We start from the raw sequence: 26,832 nt of genomic DNA on the forward strand, positions 1-26,832 counted from the left end.
TGCTCACAAGAGAGACAAAACTGTGTGTCAGGGACAGACTGTGGACGATGAGTGTGTGAGTGTGCATATGTGTGTGCATAGTGTGTTTATGAATGAGCCTATGTACATGTGGGTGTCTGTCTGTATGTGATATTCATATCTCTCAATTCATTACGTCAATATTACAAAAAGGAGCAGACTGACACCAAATAAAAACAAAATAAAAGAAATACATAATCCAAGTGACTTCACAGACCAGTCACACACACACACACACACACACACACACACACACACACACACACACACACACACACACACACACACACACACACACACACACACACACACACACACACACACACACACACACACACACACACACACACACACATTCCCTCACTCACTCACAAACAGAGATGAAACCAACAATGCATACAAGATACGATTTAAGAAAACCCACCAAGGGGGCAGGAGTGGCTTTTGCGAGACATTCTGGCACTTGTGATTGGTGATGCTGAGAGACTGACACTTTGATAAGGCGGGAGGCCTCGTTAAAGGCTGTCACACAACTGCAGTGAGAACATTGTGGCCAGCGTAATCACCCCAGCAACAGCAAAGGAGAGAACAATACAGTGCAGTGAAGGACTACAGGGAGCAGACCACCCCTAATAGTGCCCTCTGTTGGCAGGAGGCACACACAGCAGCAAGTACACCATTACATACAGATGTCGACAGATAATAAATAAGTTTGATGTACATCATTTAAAATGAACAGGAATAAACTATGGTAATGTCAACTATGAACATAAAGGTGGAGTGAGAGCTAAAACCAGCAGATTGGTGCGGAAACTGAGCTATGCAGACAACTCAGTTTAAGACTACAGAGGACATTCACACAGACAGCCTTCACGCAAACACACATAAAAACAGATACCCAGGCTATTAACAGCTTCAGAAACACACACACACAAATGCACACAAAGACAGACATGGAAGCACTCTCTCTCCTAACACTACTGGATTCTACATCTACATTCTATATTTGCATTAGTCCTGCTGCCTGTTATATCCATGCAGAAATAAAAAATATGAAACAAAAGGCAGGAAGGAAAATAAAACAAAGACATGGATAAACCAAAAGAGTTTCTCTAGGTGAGTATGGGAGTAATCTGCTATCTGTACAATCTGATGTGTGTTTTAGTGTATGATACAATGTGGTCTGTTAATGTCTACATACAGGCATGTATGTGTGTGTGTGCATGTGTATGTGTGTGTGTGTGTGTGAGAGAGAGAGAGAGAGTGAAAGTATGTTTGTGGGTGGATAGATGTGTGTCTTTGTGTAACAGAAAGCGAGTTAGAGAGAGAGACACTGAGTGTGTCATCTGTACACTGCACCTCTGGCTAATGATTGTGAGTGTATCTATGATTGTAAACAGATTGTGGCTTGAGACTTTCTGATTGGCACAACCTCTGAAAAAAAAACACACGGTGTCTAACCCCTGAATTATCCTCTCTGTTCTCTCCCTACCCCCCCCCCCCTCCCCCCATCCCCATTACTCTTCCCCTATCCTTCCTGCCTACACCCCTTCTCCTCCCTGTCATCCAGTTCAGCGAATGTACACATCCCTGCTCCATTCATCCTGATTTTGGTTCCGGCTGATGTTGGCACCGCCCTCCACAGGTGATTGACAGTATCGCTCCCGCAGCTTGCTCCGCCCATGGTGCTGCTGACTCGTCTGTGCCTGGGCGTGGTTGAGGTTCTCCTGGTCTGGTTCCGCCCCCTCGTCTTCCCAGGAAGCCTGTCGGGGGGTGTGGTGGTGGGCGGGGTTCAGGCGGGAGCGGTACGGGTCGGGCTCCTCGTACGGATCCGTCTCCATGTCGATGCAGGAGTCGCCGGCCTCAGTGTAGGCCGAGTCTCGGCTGCCCTGCGTCTCCGAGTCGAAGGTGTCCTGGCGGGACAGGGCCCTGCCGCCGCCACCTCGGGTTTGGCTGCGTGAGGAGCGCAGGTACGTCTGCTGCTGCAGCGTTTGCTTCCCGCCGCCGTCTCCCTGGTAGTCGTGTAGACCGCCGCTGCCGGCCCCACACTCGGACAGAGGACCCTCCCTCTTCTGCTCTCCGTGCACCAGGTACGGCCCCTGCTGTGAGCCACGGCCATGCCACACACCGCGGCCAATCAACATGCAGAGACAAACAGCAAAGCGAGGGCGAAGCAGCAGGTTAGTGGGAGTTAGACTCATGGCAAACACAAACAACACAACAGGCTTCACAGTTATTCAGTCAGTCCACAGCAAATCCCAACATGGGCCTCTACTGTCTACGCAAAGGCGATCTCGTTGTTTTGTTTTGTCACAACACACACAGTCAGACTCGTGCTGACTTCTGAATGGACGGCATAACAACAGCATCACATTGGGAGCATTTGTTACACTACAGTGCTACCAACCTAAAAACTATGTCATAAATAAGTTCAAATAAGTAGGTTACCTGTTAGTATTTACATTTCACAGCTATCAATTAATCTCTGTAATCTGTTAAACTGTCTATAAACCTGTGTGATTCTTCATAAGAGACCAGTGGGGGGGACTGAGTCTAATTATTCAGGGGACCTGCAGTCAGGGGGGGGGGGGGGGGGGTAGAGGATAGGGATAGTTTGTGGGGCCCAAAGTTGAACCGGACCTAGAACATTCCAGCGATACTAGATCAGGTAAGCTTTTTGTCAAAGGGCAGAAGACTTTTAGTTATGCATCTGCACAAATACAGATTTTCTGAGACCAGTTTCTTTTCAGGCTATATGGCCTTTAAAAAGCAAGATACAAACATACAATGAATAAATAAATAACATAAATTAAATTGATTTGTGCTGGCTGATTATATTACTTAGAACTTCGCCACTCTGAAATGGCGGTTGCGTGTGCATGCTGTTGCTTTGATCAAATATCAGAGGCCAGTGTGGCGTCTTAAGCTCCAAAGAATGTGTTGAAGCATGCATTATACTAGCACTATAACAAACGATGATGAGTCACAAACAATGATAATGACACACAGATGAGTAATGTAAAACATTTGGCAGTTACAGGGAAGGAAAATTTCATGTGGAAGAATAGCTCCACCTAGAGGCAGATGTGAGTCATGAGATGCAGGAAGACATTTCAGTGGTCAAATCTAAGTGATTGAAAGACTCAGCAATAGGCTGCCTATAGCCCAATTTAAGACAGGGTGTCCCAAATCATACAGGATTCATATAGGTGTAAAACCTCTATATTCAAGAAATATGGATAAATGAGTTACGTGAGTGCTGTAGTATATTGTTATTGTTATGCATTATTATTGTAAAGGGGTTTGATCTTCATCTTAACTAATTTGTCAGGTTTTTGTTAGATTAGAGATCTGATGCTGATCTAGAGCGTGATTCTGTAAATCAAAACAAGGCATCATCCACATGAGTGATCCATGGGGATCTAGCAGCCATGGGGACAGGATAACTGTCACCAAGGTAACCGTTGCAGTGACATATCCAAGAGAGGCGAAGAGAGAAAAAAGCCTGTGTTTTCGTTTAGCAGGGTAAATCAATCATGACCGTTCAAACACACACATATGCTTAAATGCACACAGGCACACACACACACATTGGGTGCAGAAAAAAATACCACAAACAGACGTGCACACACACGTTGCTAGAAATAAATAGACATATACAACATTCTTACAAGTTTGCACAAATAAACATACACACATACATACATACATACATACATACATACATACATACATACATACATACAAACACACACACACACTGGCCATTAGAAACCATTGCATTAGTGTGGCGTCAGATGCCTTGCTTCTTTTCAGGGACAGTACCATGGCAACCTGGAGGAGGGCAGAGAACTGCTGGTGTGTTACCACAGCGATAAGGGACTAAGGGAAAGGGGGGGCAAACAGTCCTAAGAAGATACAGTGGGGATGGAGAATGGTAGGAGGGGTGGGTGGTGGTGACGTTTGTGACTGGCTAAGAGAGAGAGTGAATGACTAAGAAATCATGTGTGTGTCTACCTCCACATGAACTGGCACCAGGCATCTACTGCCTTCAGTCTCATGGATGTGCACTGCCTGTGTGTGTGTGTGTGTGTGTATGTGTGTGTGTGTGTGTGTGTGTGTGTGTGTGTGTGTGTGTGTGAGATGAGTGAGCATGATCTTTGCGATGAACTGAGAGCCACACGTCTTTGTCTCTGATGAGGGGAAGCTTGGGCCAAGAGTGAATGGAGGAGAGGAGAGTAGAGAAGAGGAGAAGGAAACCTCAAGGGGGTCAACTTCACTTCGGCAGGGCAACATCCAACCATGGGAGCGGAGGCGACTAGGTGCATTAATGACTCCACTTTCCAAACCCACCCCTGTCCCTGCTTCTACCCGCACCACCACCCCCACTCCCAGTCAGGTCTTAGAGGGTGTGCTCGTCCTCCTGGTCCTCCAGCATCTCCAGGTTGCGCTTGAGGGAGGTGAGCACCTGTACCTGCAGGTTGGAGACAGGCTCCGGGGAGGCGGCCAGCGCGGCCGTCACCATGGTGCGGTTGAGGAGCGGGTTGGGCGGGTTGCTGCTCGGGGGGTGCGTGGCCTTCCAGTACGCCTCCAGGTAGTCGGCCAGGTGCTCGCAGGCGTCCTCCAGCTGGTTCTCATCCAGGATGATGTCAAACAGCTCCTGTTGGGGAGACAAGAGACGGATCTCATGTGTTCTTATGAGAATATAGAACATAGATTCTGATTCTCGCTGGTACAGAACGGATTCTCTTTTGATGGATATTTTCTCTTATCATGTCTCATGATGATGCGAGTCACAAGTGAGACCTATGACCAGTTGAACATCTGAGGGAGCAAGAGTGTAAGGGTGGGACAAAGGCACATACTGGAATGGCTTTGTTATTCTCTTTCGACTATGTGAACGATTCTTGAAAATGGAAAACGCAATAAAATGTCAAGGCTGTTCTATAATAGTAATGTCAGATGAGATTCTTTAACAAGCACACATACACAGGGTGGACAATAGAAATAAGAACAGGGCACCAATCTGGGTCTCGTTCTGGGCTCACATTATACTGCCTGATGAGCATGCAGCTTGAACACCTTCCTCTGAATGTACCCAACATCAAAAATTGTTATACGGATATTCTTCCTAGTTATGTAACTATCAACATGTCCTTTACACAAATGGTCTTATTTGTACTGTATTTTTATTTCATCTTTGTTTTGCTATGCCACCGATGTTACATGTAATGTGCATAATAAGAAATGTCTCACAATGTGTAATGTATAATGTTGTACTGTCAAACACCAATGCCTAAATAAAAACTTGAATTACAAAAAAACAAGCACACATACAAACACTCACACTCACAACTTTGCTCTCTGTCTCTCTCACACACACATACACACAGAAGAACTCACAGGGGGACACTGTGCCAGTTTATCTGCAGCCACCATCTGGACATTGAGGTGTTTGGCCTGAGATTTCCCCCGGGATTTAATCAGCCTCTGCAGTACCTGAGAGAGGAGAACCAATAAAGTGAGAACGTGTTTAATGTGTATGTGTAAGAGTGTGACTGATTTCATGCTGTGAGTGTGTGTGTGCGTGTGCACGCACCAGTGCCTGACAGAGAGAAAAACAGCAACTTGGTTAACACAAAAGGTCAAGCACTCTCAAAAGTTGCCAGATCTTCAGAGCTCTGTTTGACAGTTATTTCCAGCACTGTGCAAAAAGTGGCAATGTAATATTGAGGACAAGAAAGAACATTTGTGTGTGTGTCTGTGTGAGACATAATAACATAATAATGGACATAATAATTCTGCACGACTCCAAGACTATATAGAGTGGGGAAAATAAGTATTTGACCCCCTGCCGATTTTGCAAGTTTGGCCACTTGCAAAGAAATGCGTAATCTATAATTGTAATGGTAGGTCTATTTTAACAGTGAGAGACAGAATATCAACAAAAACTCGGCCTGGGGCTCCATGCAAGATATCCCCTCATGCAGTATCGGTGATCATCTGAAAGGTGCGGAATAACCCCAGAACTACCCAGGGGGAGCTTGTGAATGATCTCGGCAGCTCACAGTCACAAAGAAAACCATTGGCAACACACTACGCCGCAATGGTTTGAAGTACTGCAGCACTCACAAGGTCCCCCTGCTCAAGAAAACACATGTACAGGGCCGTCTGAAGTTTGCCAATGGACACTTGAATGATTCTAAGGAGGATTGGGAGAACTTGATGTCGTCAGATGAGACCAAAATCAAGCTCTTTGGCATCAACTCGACTCGCCGCGTTTGGAGTGGGGCGAATGCTGAATATGACCCCAAGAACACCATCCCCACCATCAAGCATGGAGGTGGAAACATTATGCTTTGGGGCTGTTTCTCTGCCAAGGGTACAGGACGACTCAACCGCATCGAGGGGACTATGGATGGGGCCATGTACCGTGGAATCTTGGGCGAGAACCTCCTTCCCTCAGCCAGGACAATGAAAATGCAACCTTAAGGATTTGGAGAGGATCTGCAAAGAGGAGTGGACCAAAATCCCTCCTGAGATGTGTGTAAACCTGGTGACCAACTACAAGAAACGTCTGACGTCTGTGCTTGCCAACAAGGGTTATTCCACCAAGTACTAAGTCATGTTTTGCTAGGGGTTCAAATACTTATTTTCCACGATCAAATGCCAATCAATTCATAACTGTTATAAAATGTTTTTGTTGATATTCTGTCTCTCACTGTTAAAATAGACCTACCATTGCAATTATAGATCACACAATTCTTTGCAAGTGGGCAAACTTGCGAAAACGGCAGGGGGTCAAATACTTATTTTCCCCACTGTACATTAGGTAGAGCATAATAATAATCCAAGCTAAATACCCATTAGGTCCCCTATTCGGATTACAGGTGACCATATTCTCCTGTGTTATGTCATGAGGGTGTATGCTAGGTACCTTGGGGGAGGCTATCTTTATATAGACGATGATTGGAGCCAAGGAGGTTTTTGCCAGCTGAGACGGGTGGTTTATGGTGTCAGCATCTAGGGCAACCAGTTGCAGCGTACGGGCCAACTCAAAGATCCGCTCGATCTCACTCTGAACTTCAGCTGAGAAAGAGAGGGAGAGGGAGGTGAGAAGACCTTCAGTAAATAGCCACGATCCCACACGGATATCTGTGCACACACTGCATGCGCACATGCTCTCTCTCTCTTTCACTCTCACGCACACAGACACACACACAAGCGCACTTACCTTTCAAAACGACACACTTTATGAGTGTATACAAAAAATTATACAAATGCAATTTTGCATGTTAGTACATGCATGGGAGGTGACCCTCAGTCCAACTGTGTGTGAGCGTGGGTGTGTGTATTAGTGCATACGTGTGTGTGTGTATGTATGTGTGTGTGTGTGTGTGTGTGTGTGTGTGTGTGTGTGTGTGTGTGGGTGGGTGGGTGTGGTGTGGTGTGTTAATTATGTGTTTTAGTGCGTGTGTGTAAATGTATGTATTGCCAAGATGTGAACCTGCACTCTATGTTTCTTTCCATTTAAACTCCGTTAAATGGAACACAGCAACATTCATTCAATCAATTAATTTACATAAAGACAATGTGAGGCTCCAAGACACAAGCACACACACAAATATATGTTAATTTAGTATTTCCAACACATATCTATGTATATACATAAATGTGTATGGCCGTAGAAACACATACAAATGTGCACAAAACTGGCAAGGGGGCCATTGGAGTGTAGGTGAGGTAGTTACACCTCTGTGTTGTGGATGTACAAGAGAAGTAAAAATGGTAATGACCTGATTTTGAAATGTATACTAATTTTATTTACATTTATTTTAGGCATTCTGGTAGACCAACATAGTGAGAAAACACTGTATAATGTATTAGAAACATAACCACAATCATTATTGAAATTAATATTAATAATGTTTGGATTGCAGCTATACTAATACAAATGCTTCACACATCATTTCAATCCTTTAAGAAAAGCACACTGCAATGGCCGTCTGTGGGTGTGTGTCCAACGGTCATTAAGAATGGCACCTGCTTCGTGTTACAAATGAGGTTGAGAGCACATGCAGGAACTCAAACGGTGAGTAAACTAAAACCCCGGGGCCAATGAAACTGCTGATCAGTGATTACATGGTAGAGTTCTCCAAGTGGAGCTCGTAGTTATGGAAGCAGAGGGAGGACTGGTTTCTAGGTTGCAGTGTGTTTGGATGTGAATGTGTATGCTGATTTGTGTGTGTGTCTAAGGCTGTGCATTTCTGTGTGTGTGTTGGCGTGCCTGTATGTATGTGTGTTATTTAGTTTGGCGAGAGGGGTGTCCAGTTACTCTGTACATTGAGTGTGTGTGTGTGTGTGTATGTGTGTGTGTGTGTGTTCACACTCAGAACCCCCCTCCTCACACACAGACAGGCTATCGCTTTACACTCCAGTGGGCAGAGAGGAACGCGCTAAACCGCCATCCTCGCCCCCTCAGACCATTCCCTTCTTCTTTTCCACATCCTCTCCTATTCATCTGCTCCTACACCTTCTTTTCTGCTGTTATTCATGCGTGCTGTGAGCATCAGAGAACCCCCACACCAAACATTAGAAGAGAGACAAGAGGACAGGCAAGGCGGATGGATAAATGGATGGATAAATGGATGGATGAATGGAAGGACGAATGGATGGATGAACAGATGTGGTAGAAAGAGGAGTGTTTGCTCTCTGCATGGGTGGGACGATACGTACCCAGTACGTCTGAGGTGGGGGAGGAGAGACAGTGGAAACACGAGATGGAGGGAGGGAGGGGAGTGGGTGAGATGGGAGAAAGGGAAATATATGTATAGAGAGAGAGAGACAGAGAGACAGAGAGAGAGACAGAAAGAGAAAGAGAAAGAGAAAGAGAAAGAGAAAGAGAAAGAACAGACACAGTCAGACACGCAGAGTTGGAGGAGATCATTCAGACTCCATCCCTAAATGACACATCGTAAAGGGAAACGTCTCAACAGTTAACTCAGACAGTCTTTCACCGTCATTGTGGCCCATTTACATTTATTACCAAGGTTTATGAAGAGTAAAGTAAACTCCAGTGTATTCGTGGATGAGCCTAAAATCCACACACACAGTACATCTCATATTTCATGGAATGGAGCTTGACTTCCATGGACTCTGTTTACTTACAGTCCCTCTTCATATATTGCATAAGTCAAAGTATTCAAAGTAAATCAAAGTATTCCATATGAATATATATATATATATATCTTGAGGCTGAACTTAAAATCAGGTTGGTTCGTTACTTGGTGAAAGTACCAAATCTCTGTTGACAGAAAAAATCTAGCTATTTGCTTCAGTTTTAGTTTTCTTTTCTTACATTTAAATATTATTGCAGGGCTGGAAAACAACATAGATACATTCGTAACAAAACACACAGTAGAGAATGAAACACACACGTGTACATGAAAAACATACAATAATGCAAATTAAACTTTTAATTAGGTGTGTGTGTTTGTCAGACATGTTAAGTAGACTCATTGCCTTACCCAGGCTGGACCTAGTGCTTGAACGTTCTATGATGGTGTGTTTGCTGGGGTTGTTGAGGACAGAACGTTTGGCCAGGGAGATATCTGCTGTCACCCGGGTGATAGATATTCTAGAACACAGAACACATTATCCATGGTGAAATCTTTGCATAAGTCATGATGTCATAATAGGTTCCACACATTATTGTTGTATTCCAGGTACCTTGGAAACATGGACATTTTAAATTCTCAGAACAGCAACCTCATTCTCTAGTTTGTAGTCAGACTCTCAGAGAAAAAAATTACTCCCCCAGCCAAATCTCTGACTTCTGAGTCCTGAGTTTTTTTAACTAGTTGGAATACAGCTTAAGTCATCAGCAACATTAAGAACTTACCTGCCCTCAAATTTGTGTTTCAGAAAGTCAAACAGTGCTTTCTGCATCATGTCAGTCACCTGTAGACCACATTGACACACACAATTAACATATAACATATAAAGTACTGTGCAAAAATGATAGGCATGATTGAAAAGTTGCTGTAATGTTAGGATGCTTTCAAAAACAATGACATGAATAGTTTTTACTTATCGAATAACATAATATACAAAGTATACTAAACAAAAAAGAAAATAAATCAAATCAATATTTGGTGCGACCTCACTTTGTCTTCAAGACATCAACAATTTTCCTGTAGGTACTTGTACAGTTTTTAAGGTACTTGGCAGGAAGTTTTTTTAGTTTCAAGCATTTTGGATTTTGCTAATGTTCTTTGGTGGGTTTAGACTGTGTTGATTCTTTCTGTCTCTGCAGGTATCCCAAGTTACACTGGTTTCCTCTAGTTCTGACCTGATGGTCTTTAGTTTTTCAGTCTGCAATGTGGCCTGTTACTTTGTAATCTTCTTTCTGTAACGGCATATATAAATCAGTCCCTCTAGGATCTTAGGGGGGTTTATTGTGGTTGTGGCGACCAAAAGTGACTGAATTTGCTACCTGAATTTCCTAATTCCTAAAAATTGTGATCCCACCAGGATCTTGAGAGGGTTTGTTGTTTGTTGTGATTGTGGTGGACAAAAGGAACTGAATTTGCTGCGGCAATTTTAAGAAATTGCATTGATTTTGAGATAAATAAAATCAGTCACAAATAATGCAGAAATTCCATTTTTCCTTTTTTGCAGAAATTTGCAACCCACTATTGAAAATGTGGGAAATCCTTGAATGTGCGTGAATTTGTGAAAATGCAAGATCACAAAATCCTGGAGGGGCTGATAAATGTCTCATTGGAAAACTTTACTATTTTCAAAAAGAGTGATTTGTGCTATCATTTGTGCTAAGACGTTAAGTTTTGCGATTGATTTGAAATATTTGACACTTAACATTTTTTGAAATATTTGACGCGTTTTGTTATTTCTGTTAATGCATATGTAATTGTTCAAATAACTGGGTGCATCCAACGTACACCTGACATGGAGCTTAGTTGAATTCACAAGTTTGCAAGTTTATTGAGCACTTCAACTTATGGGCTGCACACCACATTCTAACTACAGACTGGCTGACCTAGTCATTATCTCCCTCCAAAGTATCTCCCTTCCCAAAGGTCTGTCTCTCTTCATCTCAATCCCCATTTCAAAATCCTTTCACACTTTACGTGCACACCTAACAAATATGCCTTTCAATCTGACAGTAAGCTTTGATGGGCTTGATGGTTTAATTGGAAATCTGTAGTTCACAGGAGAAAATCTCTGTTCAAAATGTAAAAGATGCTATTAAACAATAGTATTTTAATTTAAATATGCTTCCTTTGTGTTGATTCTATATTAAAATCGTGATTTCATATTTAAATATCCATTGTTACAAGCTTGAGTTTTATGCAATTCATTCGTTATTTTTTTATTGATTGACAACACAAATAAAATATGATATTTCATATTAACACACTAATGCTATTAAGGATAGAATATAACTGTCTAGGAAAAAGTTTAAAACAACCAAAGTGCCTAAATGTTTGCACACATTAAATACATAATAAAGGAAGAATTAGTAGAGAGCATAAAGAAAATACCTCATAGCCTTTAAGTGAGGGCCCCACAAGTACTATAGGCCTCATGGATGGTACAACATCATACGGGGGAATATGTTCCATCTAATGAAGGATAAAACGGTGCATTTAACATTAAATACCACACACAAACACACACACACACACACACACACACACACACACACATACACACACACACAAACCACACGTGTGCATGCATGCATCGCTTATGGCTTGAGTGAACAGGTAACGTGTACCGTATGCAATGTTAGATCATGTTATACATGTTGCAGCATCACAAAATCCAAAGACACTTGGTGGGTGTATGAACAGGAGTATGGTGACAGATTTCAGTTTGTGTGTGTTACTGCTACATGTATGGCCCAATGCCTTCTGCAGTGGAGAAGCAGTGATGTCTGCGTAATCTCTGTCCTGATCATAACCCTCACTGCTGTATGGAGAGCACTTCAGCTCAGATAGACTACGAGAAGCACAGAAAGTGCTAGAGAACAAGAGGGTGAGAAAGGGGCAGAAGGAGAAAGACAGAAAAGAGAGAGAGAGGGAGAGAGATAAAGAGAAAGAAAGAGAGAGAGAGAAAACAAAAGCTCCCTCCCACTCACCTGGGCTTGTTACATAAAGATAGACAGACTTGGCCAAGAAAGAGTGGTATCCATTTCCATGTGAAATAGGGCCTCTTATCTGGTTCTCAGTGAAAGCTTTTCTTCAAATGCCCTCCGGCTGTTTAAACATATAGTGGCTCTTTTGATGTTTGATGCTCACTTTTCATGTTTGCTTATGTATATGTGTGTACGTGTATGTGTGTGTGTGTGTGTGTGTGTGTGTGTGTGTGTCTGCACATATGCCAGCTGGATGGAATCTACACTGACGGCATGGTTGCTGTGGTGATATATACCAATGCACATGAAAAGCGTTGCTCATAGCACATCGTGGTCATCCCCACCAGCTAAATCTCTTCATGTTAACTCCATAATTCTGATGTGTATCATCACTATCATAATCTACAGCATTCGCTCCTGCCTGAGCTACATGGATATCTACAATGTTTATAAAATAAGAGACCACTCTTTCTCCACCCTTTTTTTAGGGGAAAAAGTCAATGAAATGTCATTTGTTGTCCATAGATGACCATTTAAACATGACCATCAGACAGACAGTGCCTGAAATGTTTATACTGGGAAACATCGGGAACTTTTATCTTGGGAGAGAGACCGGGGGGAAAACAATCACAGTCCAAATGTCAATATGAAAAAATCCCAGAGGGCTTTCTGATCTGAGGGTCTGAGAGGGTGGACTCAGGAAAAATGTAGAGGATGATCTGAGCAGAAATCAAACACATGAAAGAGTGGCCTCTTTTGTAGAGAAATATCTAAATAAAGTTGAACAGCACTGTGAGTGATTCTGTAATTTCACCACCACCACTGCACCATCATGACAGCCAGCCCCCCCCCCCATCTTTGCTATATAATAACCATAATGCCCTCTATCCAGTCCATCATTATTTTGTATTTATTATCCCCATAAGTAAGGCCTTACTTATAAGGAAAACAGTTACCACCATCATAATGACACAAACCTTATGGTAACATTAAATCGCCATTACAAACCATCGTAGTGATAATCACAATGTATCACATAAATACTGGATCAGAATCATCATTACCTGAGTTACCAATTCATCATCATAAAAGTTACATTTAAATTTCATCCTCAGTAAAAGCCATTTCCATGCTGATGTCATTACAGGTCCCCTAGCTTAAATGTCATCATCAGTACAAAAATGTTCAAATTGCTTATATGTTGCTTGAAACATGGCTAAAGATAATGTCTCGAAAATCACTTTCATTCAGCAATAAATCCCAAAAATATTACCTCAAATGCCAAAACTGTGACCTGGCCATAAGCCTCAGTATAAAAACCATGACCTGATTACCATCACCAAAATCTATTTATATGTTTTAAATACATCATCTTCACTATCTTCCCATTTTTACTGCCATTTATCTACATACTAAATCTGATGTGTTTATGGCAGAGAAGGCAGGCCACAAGCTCCTGGTAGAGGGAAAGCCAGACAACAGAGGGGTGAGGAGCATGCAAGAGGAAATGATAGATAATGAGAAGGTTAGAGATTAGGGGTCGTTGCTATGGCGACTCACCGACTTCTGTTTCTGTTTGGCCGGCCCGCCTAGCATTCGTCAAACACCCCCCAAGTGTGAGTAGCGCAGACAATCAAAGTCAGAGAGAGAGAGGGAGAGAGAGAAAGAGAGAGAGAGAGAAAGAGATAGAGAGAGAAACAGAAGCACAGGACACACTGACACACTGTTATAGCATTGGGGAGGCCCTAGGAGAGGAGCACTGGCGTTAGCAAACACTCACATTTGAACTGGATTATTTGCCATTTGTTAATCAAGTATGTTGACAGCTGCTGCAGAAGTTTAAAGTGATAGTTCACAAAGTGATAGTAAGTTCTCTGAACTCCTCTCCTAGTCCTTTACACACACACACACACACACAAACAAACACACACACGTGCGTGCATCTCTACACACTCTCCGCACTCCTGGCGGTGTGGAGGTTTGAGTCAGGGGTGAGTTGGCAGAGGAGGGGTGGGGTCGTGGTTAGTTTGGGCACGTGGAACAGTCAGCCGCATAGCTCTCTCGTTCTCCTTTCTCTTGCTCTCTCTCTCCCCTTGCGGCCAAGGGGGGTTGCCGTGGTTACCTTCTTAAAGAAGGGCAGGCGGGGGATGTTGGCCTGAGGGGAGGTGACGCTCCCGGCCCCGCCCCGTTGGTCGCGGGCGTCGGCCATCGGCTCCACCTCCTCCACCTCTACATCAGATGCATCATCATAGAGCCCCGCGGAGAAATCAGCTACGGGGTTGGGGTGGGGTGGGGTGGGGTACCAGGGGAAAGGGTAGAGGAAAGGGAGAGAGAAACAGGAAGACAGATAGACAGAGACAGAGAGATAGAGAGGAAGCAAGAGAGAGACAGAGAAGATAGAGCAAGAGGAAAAGAAAAAAAAGAAAAAGAGGTGCATAGCAGAATGCATGTGGATGCAGAGAGAGAGAGAGAGAGAGAGAGAGAGAGAAAGAGAAGGAGAATGTTGCCCACAGGAAAGGAAAGAAGGAGGAGGGAGAAAGGGCAGAGGGAGAGAAAACGAAAGAGAGAAAGAGAGAGAGAGTAAAAGTGTGATGTTCAGTCGTTCAAAGACATGGAAAAGACATGGGAGAGACCAAGCAGCTGAGCAGATGGAGAAGCTGATACAAGCTGAAGGATGAAAGAAGCAAAGATAAGAACTGTAATGTGCGGTCGCTCATAAAAACAGGAACCAAGGGGAAGAGAGGATGACTGTGATCATGAAAGGTGATAGAAGGAGGCAGCTGCAGATCTAGTAGAGAAGGTGGTGGGAGGGGGGCTGTTGGTTCCAAACCGAGTTTGTGTGTGTGAGTGTGTGTGTGTGTGTGTGTGAGGGGATCTAGGGCAGCTCCATACACTCTTTCCCAAAAAAAGCTCCTTGGCTAGTCTTCATTCAAAACTTAGAATCCTTTTCAACCCCTAGGAACCATTCAAGGCTGCTGGGGCAAACAATATAACGGCACTTGCAAACAATCATGTCTCTCAGAGAGGTTTTGCATGACAATATTCCAAAATCTAGCCAGGCTTAGCACCGACATTACCCCTCCCCTCTCCTGTCTTACCTGTCCCAGGTGGTGTGGGCCTCCGGGTTCCTGAGGCAACATCTAGACTGGAGCTCCCGCCAGATTTACTAAAAGCACGAGAGAGATTCACAATAAGTGATCTTAGAATCCAGTAACTACTACTTGTCAAAAAAGATCATCCACACATCCAGCCTCTCTACATAAGTATGTAATCATCACATTACATCAGTCGCCCCCCTCTGCTCTAGGGACTGGGCTGTCAATTACAGAGTGTGCTCTAATGGTGAAGGGCAATCTTTTGATTTTATGATTACGATTGTACGACCAGGCTCATGCGCTCTTAACAGAGTGAACATTTGGTGCTTGTCTTGTGTAGTGATTTAGGACTGAAGCCCACTGAGTGGGACGACTGGAGAGATTCAGTCCAAGACAGTCCAGTTGGTAAATTGATGAGGTTATTTTGACACTGAAGCTCTTGACACTGTAAATGGCTACAAAACATTATGGCGCAGTGATTGGCTGGGAGAGAGGAATCGCATAGTGGTGATTGGCTGTCACCTGGAGCTGAGGCGGTTCTGTCTCATTCTCTGTTCCTGGAGCTGACGGGTGTTCTCCAGCTTCACCGGGCTGGGAATAAAACCCACCTCACAGCCCTCCTTCACCAGACGGCCGATCCACCAGTCATTATTATACTTCTGTTGAAGGAGCATGTGCGCACACACACACATACACACACATACACACACACACACAAATAGACACACACACACACACACACACACACACAAATAGACACACAAATCTAAATAATGCAATTCCAAAGTACATTTGGACTGTTCATTCAAGTAGTAAATATGTATTCAAATATGAATATGGACCTCTTTAATGTGCAGGAAGTCTTTGGCTTCAAATGAGATGGCCATGCCCTGAACAGGGACGTCATCGTTTGGGCCCGGGTTGTAGCCCACATTAGTTCTCACGGCAAAGGCTACAGGCTTGGTCTGGAAAGAGAGAAAGCGATGGGTATTAGCAGGCTCTGAGGTGACTCATAGAAGCAAATGGTAAAAAAAACACGCGGTAAAAGAAATAAAATACAAAAATGGTAGATGACTGATAAGAGGAAGAATTAAAGATCAAAGCAACAGGGACTAATGAGATGAAGCTAACAGAGGAGATAAGGAGATAGACCTAGGCATCGTGAGAGGTAATTAGGAGGAGAGAACTGCTGATATTGTAGATAATACTGACAGGAGGCACACAGAGTAGGCAGTAGGTTTGTTGAGTCACACAGGACATGGGCAGGTAGAGCAGAGGTAGAGAAGGAGATGGAGGAAGAGTAGAGCAGAGTAGAGTAGAGCAGAGGGAGAGCAGAGGTTGAGGTAGAGGTATAGTTGAGTAGAGTAGAGTAGAGTAGAGTAGAGTAGAGTAGAGGTAGAGTACAGAGGTAGAGTAGAGAGGTAGATTAGAGGGAGAGGTAGCGGTAGAGGTAGAGTAGAGGGAGAGGTAGCGGTAGAGGTAGAGTAGAGAGGTAGAGTAGAGAGGTAGAGTAGAGGGAGAGGTAGCGGTAGAGGTAGAGTAGAGAGGTAGAGTAGAGTAGAGTAGAGGTAGAGTACAGAGGTAGAGTAGAGGGAGAGTAAAGGGGGAGTAGAGGGAGAGTAGAGTGGAGTAGAGGGAGAGTAGAGTGGAGTAGAGTAGAGTGGTAGATTAGAAGGAGAGTAGAGGGAGAGGTAGCGGTAGAGTAGAGGTAGAGAGAGAGATAGAGAGAGAGGTAGAGTAGAGGTAGAGTAGAGGGAGAGTATAGAGGTAGAGTAAAGGGAGAGTAGAGGTAGAGTACAGACTGACTGAAGGGGCTGAGTCAGGAGTGATGTGTCAGACCTTGGCTTTCTCTAAGGTGGCTAGAGCCTGTCTGTCAGCCTCCTTCCTCAGAGCCTCGGGGTCCTCCTCCAGCGACACGTCCGAGTCAGACGGACGACTGGTGTACGAGTCCGCAGAACCCTGGGATGAGCACACAGAGGGAGAGACAGAAAGAGAGACAGAGGGCAAGACAGAGAGAGGGAGGTGGGGGGGGGGGTGACAATAAGAGAGAATAAGAGAGAGAATATAACTCTGGAAAATGGAAGAAGAAAAAGATTAGAGACTCACTCAACTGTAAATTGACAAATTGGAAATTTGATCCCTGTGAGAATCATATTACACTTCTATTGCTTAAAGGCCTGAAAAAGGGGGATGAAAGGATCCTGCCCAATCCCCGTGTTTCTGGAGGACATTCACTTTTCAGATCTGAAATGTCCTCTTGTTGATGGTTCATTAGTCAGAAACTCTTACTATTCTTATTTATAACCGAGTATAGGTTTTTTGTAGTTACGCAGTTTAAATATGTTCAATCTGTGGATGGCCGAGGAGCCATATGTCCTTCCTGTATATATATATCTGTGTGTGTGTGTGTGTGTGTGTGTGTGTGTATGTGTGTGTGTGTTTCAGTGTGTGTGCGTTTGTATGCAGAATGCACCTGGCATGAAGACATACTCCCTTAAATAAACTCGTCTGCTTCAGAGGGGCCATCAAATGAACACACACGCACACACACACACACACACACACACACACACACACACACACACACACACACACACACACACACACACACACACACACACACACACACACAGAAAACAACTGACACAGCAGGAGTATGAGTGTTCTTTACAGTGGTCCTCTCTGAAGTTTGGGCGAGTATTATATATCACATTTATATAACCATTCTACAGTTCCATGCTCTTTTGGAGTCTTTGTGCCCTTGTTTTCAGGTGTTAGACACATCCTTTTTTCTGTGGGAGGTGAAGACAAGCATGTGGACAGCTGAGTGGAAGAATGAGTCACCACAAAGAGAGAGAGAGAGAAAGAGGGAGAGAGAGGGAGAGAGAGAGAGAAAGAGAGAAAAAAGAGAGACAGATAAGGAGAGAGAGAGAGAGAGAGAGAAAAGAGAGAGAGAGGAGAGAGAGAAAAGAGAGAGAGAAGGAGATAGAGAGAGAAGGAGAGCGAGAGAGAAGGAGAGAGAGAGAGAGAGAGAGAGAAAGAGTGAGAGAGAGAGAGAGAGAGAGAGAGAAGGTGTGAGAGCCAGTTCTAAAATAGAGGTGAGAATGAGCCATGGTGGAATTCGCTGTTAGAAATGGCAAAATAAAAATCACTGTGAAAGACAAATTTACACTCACTCACACAAACACATACATTTTTTTTCACACACCCTTTTAAACACACACAGAGAAACAAATGTTTGGCACCAAATGGAACGGCATGGAGCTATGACTATGACAATGCATGACAAGGAGATCACAATCCAACTCTGCCGCCAGCCAGACATTTCATCTCAAGCTTTACATTTCAACTGTAAATCTATATGCTTAATATATGTTAAAGGATGGGATGAGATATTTCCGCATCCCTCTCAATCCCTGAATCTCCTAGTCCATTTGACAAACAATACAGGGCGGAGTATTAAGTTGCCCAGTGACTGTTTTCTGTTGAGGTGGAACATTGGCAGATAATTAGGGCAGTGGTTATGGTTGCTGGTTGATTTCTTTTTTTCATGTATAGCTGAAAGTGACTATACACCAGAGTTGGAGATTATCCTTGTGCCAATCAACATAACACACGCACACACACACACACACCCACAAGCACCTGCAGACACACACACACACCCACACACCCACACACACACACACACACACACACACACACACACACACACACACACACTGCGCTGAACAAACACAATCAGCAGTCAGTCCTCTGGATGTGTTGACATGCTTGGGCCTCTTTCCTTTTGTTACACCACTCATCCTGTGTGCCTGCAATCATTCCTCCGATAAGACTACTCACCATAGGTGAGGCGCTGAGTCCAGGCACTCTCTCTCTCTCTTTCTCTCTCTCTCTCTCTCTCTCTCTCTCTCTCTCTCTCTCTCTCTCTCTCTCGTTCTCTCTCTTTGTATGCAAGATTAGATGCTATTAATAAACTCTGGCCATACTATTCTTGTTTCAGAATATTTCAACCTGTTAATCTCGATATTAGAAATTCATCAACATGTTGTTTCAAAAATGTAACATGTCATTCCTGTAGCAATCATCAGATGTTCAGATGACATAGACATGCTGTCTTCCTTTAATTGCTTCTACTTTATTGTTCAATAGAACTGGACTCTCAACAAACAAACAGGTTTAACACATGCATGCTTATCAATTGCTATCGTTGATGGGGGACTGAGAATAACAATGGCGCTTCGATTATAAAAGACCTTGTCAAGTTTGCCAAAAAAAAACCGTTGCATGATAAATCCAACAAGAAATGATTATCGCTTGCAGAACCTGGAGACTGCTCTTGATTAAAAGGATCAGGCTAACACTTTGATTTCCCTGTCTAAATTACCTATGGTTGGGAAAGTAAAACCAATTATTCGCCAGCCAACTTGCATCAGACTCATTTGTTGCGTAGCAGCAGTATGGCCAACACGCCCCGTTGCCAAGGCAACACACACTTTGCTGCCTTCCGACAAAGATGCACAACTCCCACAAGGCATATGATATATAATTCAGCGAAGCCATCCCCCTGCCCCTTTCGGTCAGATTATGGGCTGTGGCTTGGCAGACACCAGCAGCGCCATAGTAAGCAAACCTGATGCTACTGTGGCTGCGGTCGGAGATGGAAAGAAAAGAGAGAGAAAGACGAAAAAGATGGAAAGAGAGGAGAGAGTAACAAACGCGTGGGTAAGGTGGAGAGGAGAAACAAAGGGATGAAAAAAGTCACAGGACAGTGTGTACACATAATGACGGATGCACACGCGCACACACACACACACACACACACACACACACACACACACAGACAATAAGTTAACACAACCTGCTGTATGTATTATATGAAATTTGATTAAAAGAAATGGAAGGTTCTTAGCCACGGTGTTATGTACACAAATGTCTGTGTAATAGAGGAAAAGTGTATTGTGCCTGCTGTCTGTGTGTGTGTGTGTGTTTGTGTGTGTGTGTGTGTGTGTGTGTGTGTGTGTGTGTGTTTGTGTGTGTGCGTGTGTGTGTGTGTGCGTGTGTGTGTATAAGTAAGAGTGAAGGTGTGCGTGCCTGCATGTGAGTGTAGGTGAGACTCTATAATTATCTCTCTGTGTGGCTGACTGCCTCTCTACAGTTCAATCAGGTAAGTGATGAGTTCACACCTGCGAAGCCAATGAGAGCGGAAGAGAGACACAGAGAAGGAGAGTGAGCGAGAGAGAGAGAGTGGAGGGATGGAGAGATGAGATGACAGAATAAAGAGGGCTATGTTTCCTTATAACGTGAAAAAATAAATTGCCTCTTTATCGGTTTGTGTGAAGCATTTGTTTTTTACTGTGTCATCAGATGTCAATGTATATATGTATGGTTGTGTGTGTGTTTGTGTGTGTGTGTGTGTGTGCTGGCACAGGTGCTTGTGCTGTCCAATGTCATTACCTGCTGAGTGTAGAGGTTGAATCACTAGCCAGCCTCCTGTTGCTGAATATAAAGAAACTATTACCACAGACCAGACACGCTAAGGTGGGTTCAGCTAAATAACTAGGGGCCCTGTACAGAGGGTGCCTGAGAAGTGTTGACCTGGTTATGTAGTCCCAATGCATGGAAAAGAGACCCATTCGGCCAGGGGGCTCCCACAAAGACTATTTCACAGCCCATACGCCCCAGAATGTGGTGCTAAAACCACCGCTGAAGAGAGTCTGCAACCAAACCACCCCCCCACACACACACACACACACACACATGTTCTCCATTCTGTTTGAGGTTAAGCTGGGGGCATTTATTGTTGAGGTGCCAAGTGATGTTGGGTTGTGTTTGGAGGCATGCTTGATGTTTCTCATAAAAAGACTGGCAAGGGATGGATGGGGAGACTGTTTTATGTTCTGTGTTTTTGTGAGAGTTGTGAGAGGCGGTTTAGAGGCGGTTTGGTGCAGTGCAGCCTGATGTTAGCAACAGTACTGTGGGAACAATGCCTTAAGCAAACACCTACCCAAAACAGAAACACAAACTCCGTTTGTGAGAATATGTGTGTGGTGTGGTGTGTGTGTGTGTGTGTGTGTGTGTGTTTTGTGTGTGTGTGTGTGTGTGTGTGTGTGTGTGTGTGTGTGTGTGTGTGTGTGTGTGTGTGTGTGTATCCATAATCCATAATCCATATTCTTACCCAGCCACTCACAACAGAACCAATCACGGAGCAGCTGCCAATCTAAAACTATTCCGAACTGCGACTGAACAAAGGGACACACAAACAACATGAATCCCCTCTGAGTCTCAGTAGTAGAGTATGGTCTTGAGCTTCTATTTCTGATGTTTGATATCAGCTCTGAATATCAGACTTGAATTGACTTCAGACTTGACTGCAAACTCACGTTGAAAACAAAGTCCACCAGAGAAACTGGTGTTCATTTTAACACCTAACACCTTTATCTCACAAAATAATCAGTTCCACAAAGGGGTCACACTGTATGAAATGACTGAAATTTTTAGGAGACATACGTGTCCTAATCTGTCCTATATGAGATATACTGTGGCCCCACTCTGTTTTTCTAATTATCTGACACAAATGATCTGATACAACTCTTTTCACGACAGGATGACAGCAACCCCAAATATAAGATCCTCTCGCCAACTCCTCATCCACCACAAGACAGCCATTACAATTCACAAACATAAAATCTAAAACAAAACTAAAATCAAAGTTTAAACTAAAACTAAAGTCTTTTCCCAAAACGGCAATTAAGATCACAACAACAAATACAAATGCAAATTGTTCATATTGTCTTCAAGCAAAGATCATGGATCACCTCCTGAGGCACAGGGGGAGCACTCAGATATCTTCAAACCCAAAGAGAGAGCTTCGAGCCTGGGGAGAGGGCAGTCTCAGGCCCCCTGAGCTACCCTGGAGGGCTAATTAAAACTCAACAGCTCTCGGCAGCTGCCCAGCCCAAAATGGAGAGAGAGAGAGAGTAGAGGGAGAGAGAGAGAGCACATGAGATGGCAGAGAAGAGAAAGAGAGTAGGCGAGAAGGAGAAAAAAGAGAGAGGAAACAGGCTACTTCAAGTTTTTGTAAACGTCCTAGTAAACAAAGCAAGGCATAACTCCTGTCCCTGTATACACACTCGAGTGCCAAAGAGTGTGCTGCACTCAACAGAAAGCCAGAACATGCAGCAGTCCATATACTTTTTTTCTAAGAGCTTTCTTACCACGGGTCTGTGAATCATCTCCATGGCACACACTCCTCGCCACGGCAAGCCGGGGGCTGACAACGGAGTCCACACAAAGTAAAAGTGTGTGTGTGTGTGTGTGTGTTTAGGTGAGGGAGTGAGTGAGTGAGTGAGAGAGGGGGGGGGGAGTGAGAGAGAGAGAGGGAGGGAGAGAGAGAGAGCAAGAGAGAGAGAGGGAGGGAGAGAGAGAGAGAGAGTAAGAAAGGAAGAGAGAGCGATGAGGGTGTATTTGTGTCACTCTGTAAACGTATGTGTGTCACAGTACAGTGTAAGTATGTGTGTGTTAGTGTGTGAATGTGTGTATCAGTACTTGTGTGCGTATGTCTGTGAGAAAAAAGACAGCAAAAGAGAGACAGACAGAGAGAGAGAGAGAACGAGAGAGAAAGAGAGAGAGAGAAACCGTACTATAAGTGTGTACAGTATGAGTGTGAGAATGAACGCTTGCTCTGCTACCCTCAACCACCCTCCCACCCTACACACACACACACATTAAGAACCTGAACCCTGCACAGGGGCAGAATGACTGGGAGGGAGGGATGGACAGGGAGGCAGAGAGGAGGAGGGGGGGGGGGGGGGGGGGTCAGGTTGCAGGACTTGTGCTACGTATGCAGGCCGCGGGGTTAAATTTAGAGGGGGTAGGGATCTGTCCCCCTCCTCCCCCTCTGCGTCCAGGTTCTTATATTTAGCAGCGGGCTGGGGGGGCTGGGGCTGGGGGGAATGCAGCCGTCAGCCCAGCAGGGACAGGCAGCCCCAGGGTAAGCACACAAGAATCCCAACAACCTCCATTTCCCAAAAGCTGTCTGATGGCCATTTCCCAAAGGACTGCCCACACATTCATTTCCACATTGAGACACACACACACACACACACACACACACACACACACACACACACACACACACACACACACACACACACACACACACACACACACACACACACACACACACACACACACACACAAATAAATACTCACACAAACACATACAGAAACTCCCTCAAACACATTTAAAGACAAACAGGCAGTAATACACATACATGTAAAGACATACATATACACACACACACATACACAGACATGTCTATCTCAGCTGACACACATACAGACACACACACGGACACACACAGACTCACACACACAGACATGCTCAGCAGCTGTGCACCAGGGACTCCCCCCTGTAAGGGTGGAGGTTAAACACGTAAACACCAACTTACTCCACCACCAGAGGGCCACCTCTCACCTGCCCACAAGCCTGTCGCCCTGACAACCAAAGCCCCTGGGCACCAGCCTCCCTCTCTGTCAGTCCTCTCTTTCAGTCCTTCTGTCCTTCTCTCAGTCCCTCTCTGTTTGTCTCTCTCTCTCTCTCTCTCTCTCTCTCTCTCTCCATATTACCTATCTATGTCTGTGACGATGTGATCGTCACTACAGATGAGTATGTGCTCTGACTGCCATGCCATTGAACCTGGCTCTTTGGCGTTGCGGTCAGAGTGCATGTTTGGCACCCTGTAGACCCGGGTTCGAGTCCGGGTGGGATGACCACGCTCTCCCTTAGCTACAATGTCTTTCCTATTTACATATATCTCCAATCCTTTCTATTTCCATCCACCCTGTCTATCCCACTCCATCTGACCTGTCTCTCCCCAGCACTCACCAGGAGAAACAGATTGTCTCCGACGTATGAGTCAATGTGTGTGTGGCATTTACCAGTCACAATATTCTATCAGTGTGTAAAAACGAAACAGGGATGCACACACACACACACACACACACACACACACACACACACACACACACACAGAGACGCAGTAAATGGACTGAACAAAATGCTAATGTGGCAAGCCTTTAAATGGAGAGTGAAGCTTCAGTTGCAATGAGCCTCATGGAGCCTGAAGGATGTTGGATAGCAGTTGCATAAAACCGAATGGCTGAGGGAAAGTGGTATAATAACCAATATATAATGCAGAAAAACCCAGGAGCCTGGATGTGTAAAATGTCCTGGCAAAAGCCAAACTGAAGAGAAACAGCTCATGGAGACAGCGCAGAGAGATGAAAAACAAAGAGAGAAATGAGGTGTGATTCCCATGTGCTCAGCATTTCTCTGAAGCCTTGCTTGTCCTTCCCAGGGCTGTTTTTACAACGACGCCCCATAAGATGATGAATCCATAACTCCAACATGAAACCACATGGGTAATTCAAAGATATGGTGAAATGGCAATAATGATGGCTGTTGGAAATACATCAGAAAACAGCGCGTTTGAATATATTTCCATTGATGTTTATCTGCCTTGGAACTAGGGATTATTTCCCGGAATGGTGGAATGTATTTATTTGCCTATTTCATCAAGAGGCCTTCTGGCTCTTGTGCACAAAATGAGGGGCAAATTATAATCTTATCGTAAACAAACACAATCAGATCTGTGCTGCTTTTCAATGTGTGTGTAAACAAACATCCAGAAACCGCAGTGCTCTGCAGGAGGAGTTGGATTCACTTGAAATGCTACAGCATGCATTCACTTTCCTAGTTACTCAACACTGTTGCTGTTGACTCACACTGTAAATGGACTATGCTTTACCAGTTCCAACATGTTTTACTGACTGTGTATGTTTGTTTGCGTGTGTGTGTGTGTGTGTGTGTGTGTGTGTGTGTGTGTGTGTGTGTGTGTGTGTGACAGACACAGATAGAGAGAGAGAGAGAAAGAGAGAGAGAGAGAGAGAGAGAGCGAGCGAGAAAGAGAAAGGGAGAGATAATAGGAGATTGTGTTTGGTGTGTGTATGGACGCGTGCAAGGGTAGTGTGTGTAGAATTAATGCTAAGGGCCTCTAAAAGGTCGAGAGACAGGAAGTAAACAGAAATGCTAATTTTCTGTTTTTCCTTCCAGCTCTCCTTCTGTATTTTCTTCTATTTATATAATATTTTTCTCATCCAATCTCACTCATTGTAGTTTCCTTTCTTCATATCGGATTTTTCTCTCTCTCTCTCACTCTCACTCTCACTCTCACACGCACGCAGACACACACACACACACACACACACACACACACACACACACACACACACACATACATACATACACACACACACCTCGCCCTTTCCTCCTGTGCTGTATGGCATGGGAACATTCAGGGGCCCTGTCACCATGGAAACCAGGCCAATATGCTGGCTCCACTTTGCGTGCATGTGTGTATGTGCGTGTGGGTATGTGCGTGTGTGTATGTTTGTATGTTTGTGTGTGTGTGTGTGTGTGTGTGTGTGTGTGTGTGTGTGTGTGTGTGTGTTTAGATGGTCATGCGTAGGTGTGTGTGAGACAGAGATTCATACAGCTTGTTGGATGTTGAGCTTTCTGAGTAGGCAGACACACTCTTACAGAAACACAGCAGAACACAAATATGACCACATTCCTCAAAAACCAATCTTCTTACAAAAGCCAACACTAAAACACAGGAACAAAGAAAGCCTGAGATTTCTATAATATTTATAAAGATAATCAGTAATTATTGGTAAGTATCAAGTAAATTATCAATAACAAGATTCATGAACAGTAAATTATAATTTTTTCCTTGCTTGTGTGTGTTATTTCTGAAAGGGAGCGATGAAGGACTAAATCTCCCGAAGTCAGCCATGTTGGCTCTGTTGCAACATGAGACACTGCTCCCGCCGCAGCGCCAGAGGAAACCGCAGGACTAATCTGTGGAAACACCTGTGGCCAGGCTACACCTAAAGCAGCTGCCCTCTGGCTAATCTGCATGAGCGCCTGTTAGGAGGGGCAATAACCTTTAAAGCTCGTTGCAGGGTTTAAAATCCCTGTGTTCTGAAGCGCAGGGGGAGGCATTTTAACGTGGCACCCATTGCGGAGCGGGTAAATGTCAGGCAGCAGGGGTGAGGATGGGAGACAGTGAGAAGGAAGGACATGTTTCGGTGTGGCACAGGCATCCTTTTCCAAATGCCACGTCAACACAAGGGGCATGCATCTGGGGTGACAATCTCAACTGGGGAACGGACTACTGTGGATCCCACAGGACTGAACATACAAAACCCACTTCTATCCTTTCCTTGTAAACCAGCCAGCCACACCTCTGATATTACCCCCCCTTCCTATGTAATACATCTCAACCTTCTTATATCGTTCATTATATACATATAAAGTGTATTATATTATATACACTTTATAATCCCAAAGTCCTCCCTATACATTCCCATAATGCATTTAGCCTATGAACACAAACGTCTCTCTTCTCCTGTGAACTCTGTCTCAGTCTCTCAACATTGGCCTTGCAGCATTCATTTAGAACCTTTAGAGCTCTCCACTCTTTTCAAGAA

At 44.3% G+C, this 26,832-nt stretch overlaps 1 protein-coding gene across 3 annotated transcripts in view; it reads right to left on the bottom strand.

Annotated features, from left to right (window-relative positions):
• Positions 1 to 317: 317 nt before the first annotated feature.
• Positions 318 to 26,832, bottom strand: part of cacnb1 (calcium channel, voltage-dependent, beta 1 subunit) — a 33,037-nt gene continuing 6,522 nt past the window's right edge. Inside the window, exons 3-15 of one of the 3 annotated variants that reach the window (XM_031567236.2) lie at positions 17,113 to 17,232; positions 16,116 to 16,238; positions 15,796 to 15,932; positions 15,277 to 15,344; positions 14,301 to 14,449; positions 11,583 to 11,663; positions 9,920 to 9,978; positions 9,546 to 9,655; positions 8,755 to 8,763; positions 6,956 to 7,107; positions 5,422 to 5,517; positions 4,493 to 4,678; positions 318 to 2,120 (exon numbers count right to left, since the gene is read on the bottom strand). In XM_031567236.2, coding sequence (XP_031423096.1) covers positions 1,590 to 2,120; positions 4,493 to 4,678; positions 5,422 to 5,517; positions 6,956 to 7,107; positions 8,755 to 8,763; positions 9,546 to 9,655; positions 9,920 to 9,978; positions 11,583 to 11,663; positions 14,301 to 14,449; positions 15,277 to 15,344; positions 15,796 to 15,932; positions 16,116 to 16,238; positions 17,113 to 17,232 — 1,821 coding nt within the window. In that variant the 3' untranslated portion in view covers positions 318 to 1,589. Of the gene's footprint in view, positions 2,121 to 4,492; positions 4,679 to 5,421; positions 5,518 to 6,955; positions 7,108 to 8,754; positions 8,764 to 9,545; positions 9,656 to 9,919; positions 9,979 to 11,582; positions 11,664 to 13,738; positions 13,768 to 14,300; positions 14,450 to 15,276; positions 15,345 to 15,795; positions 15,933 to 16,115; positions 16,239 to 17,112; positions 17,233 to 26,832 lie in introns of all 3 variants that reach the window. The other 2 variants (XM_031567242.2, XM_031567252.2) reach the window with 2 other exon arrangements.

The sequence above is a fragment of the Clupea harengus genome, chromosome 1 (assembly GCF_900700415.2).
Source record: "Clupea harengus chromosome 1, Ch_v2.0.2, whole genome shotgun sequence".
NCBI classification, from domain to species: domain Eukaryota; kingdom Metazoa; phylum Chordata; class Actinopteri; order Clupeiformes; family Clupeidae; genus Clupea; species Clupea harengus.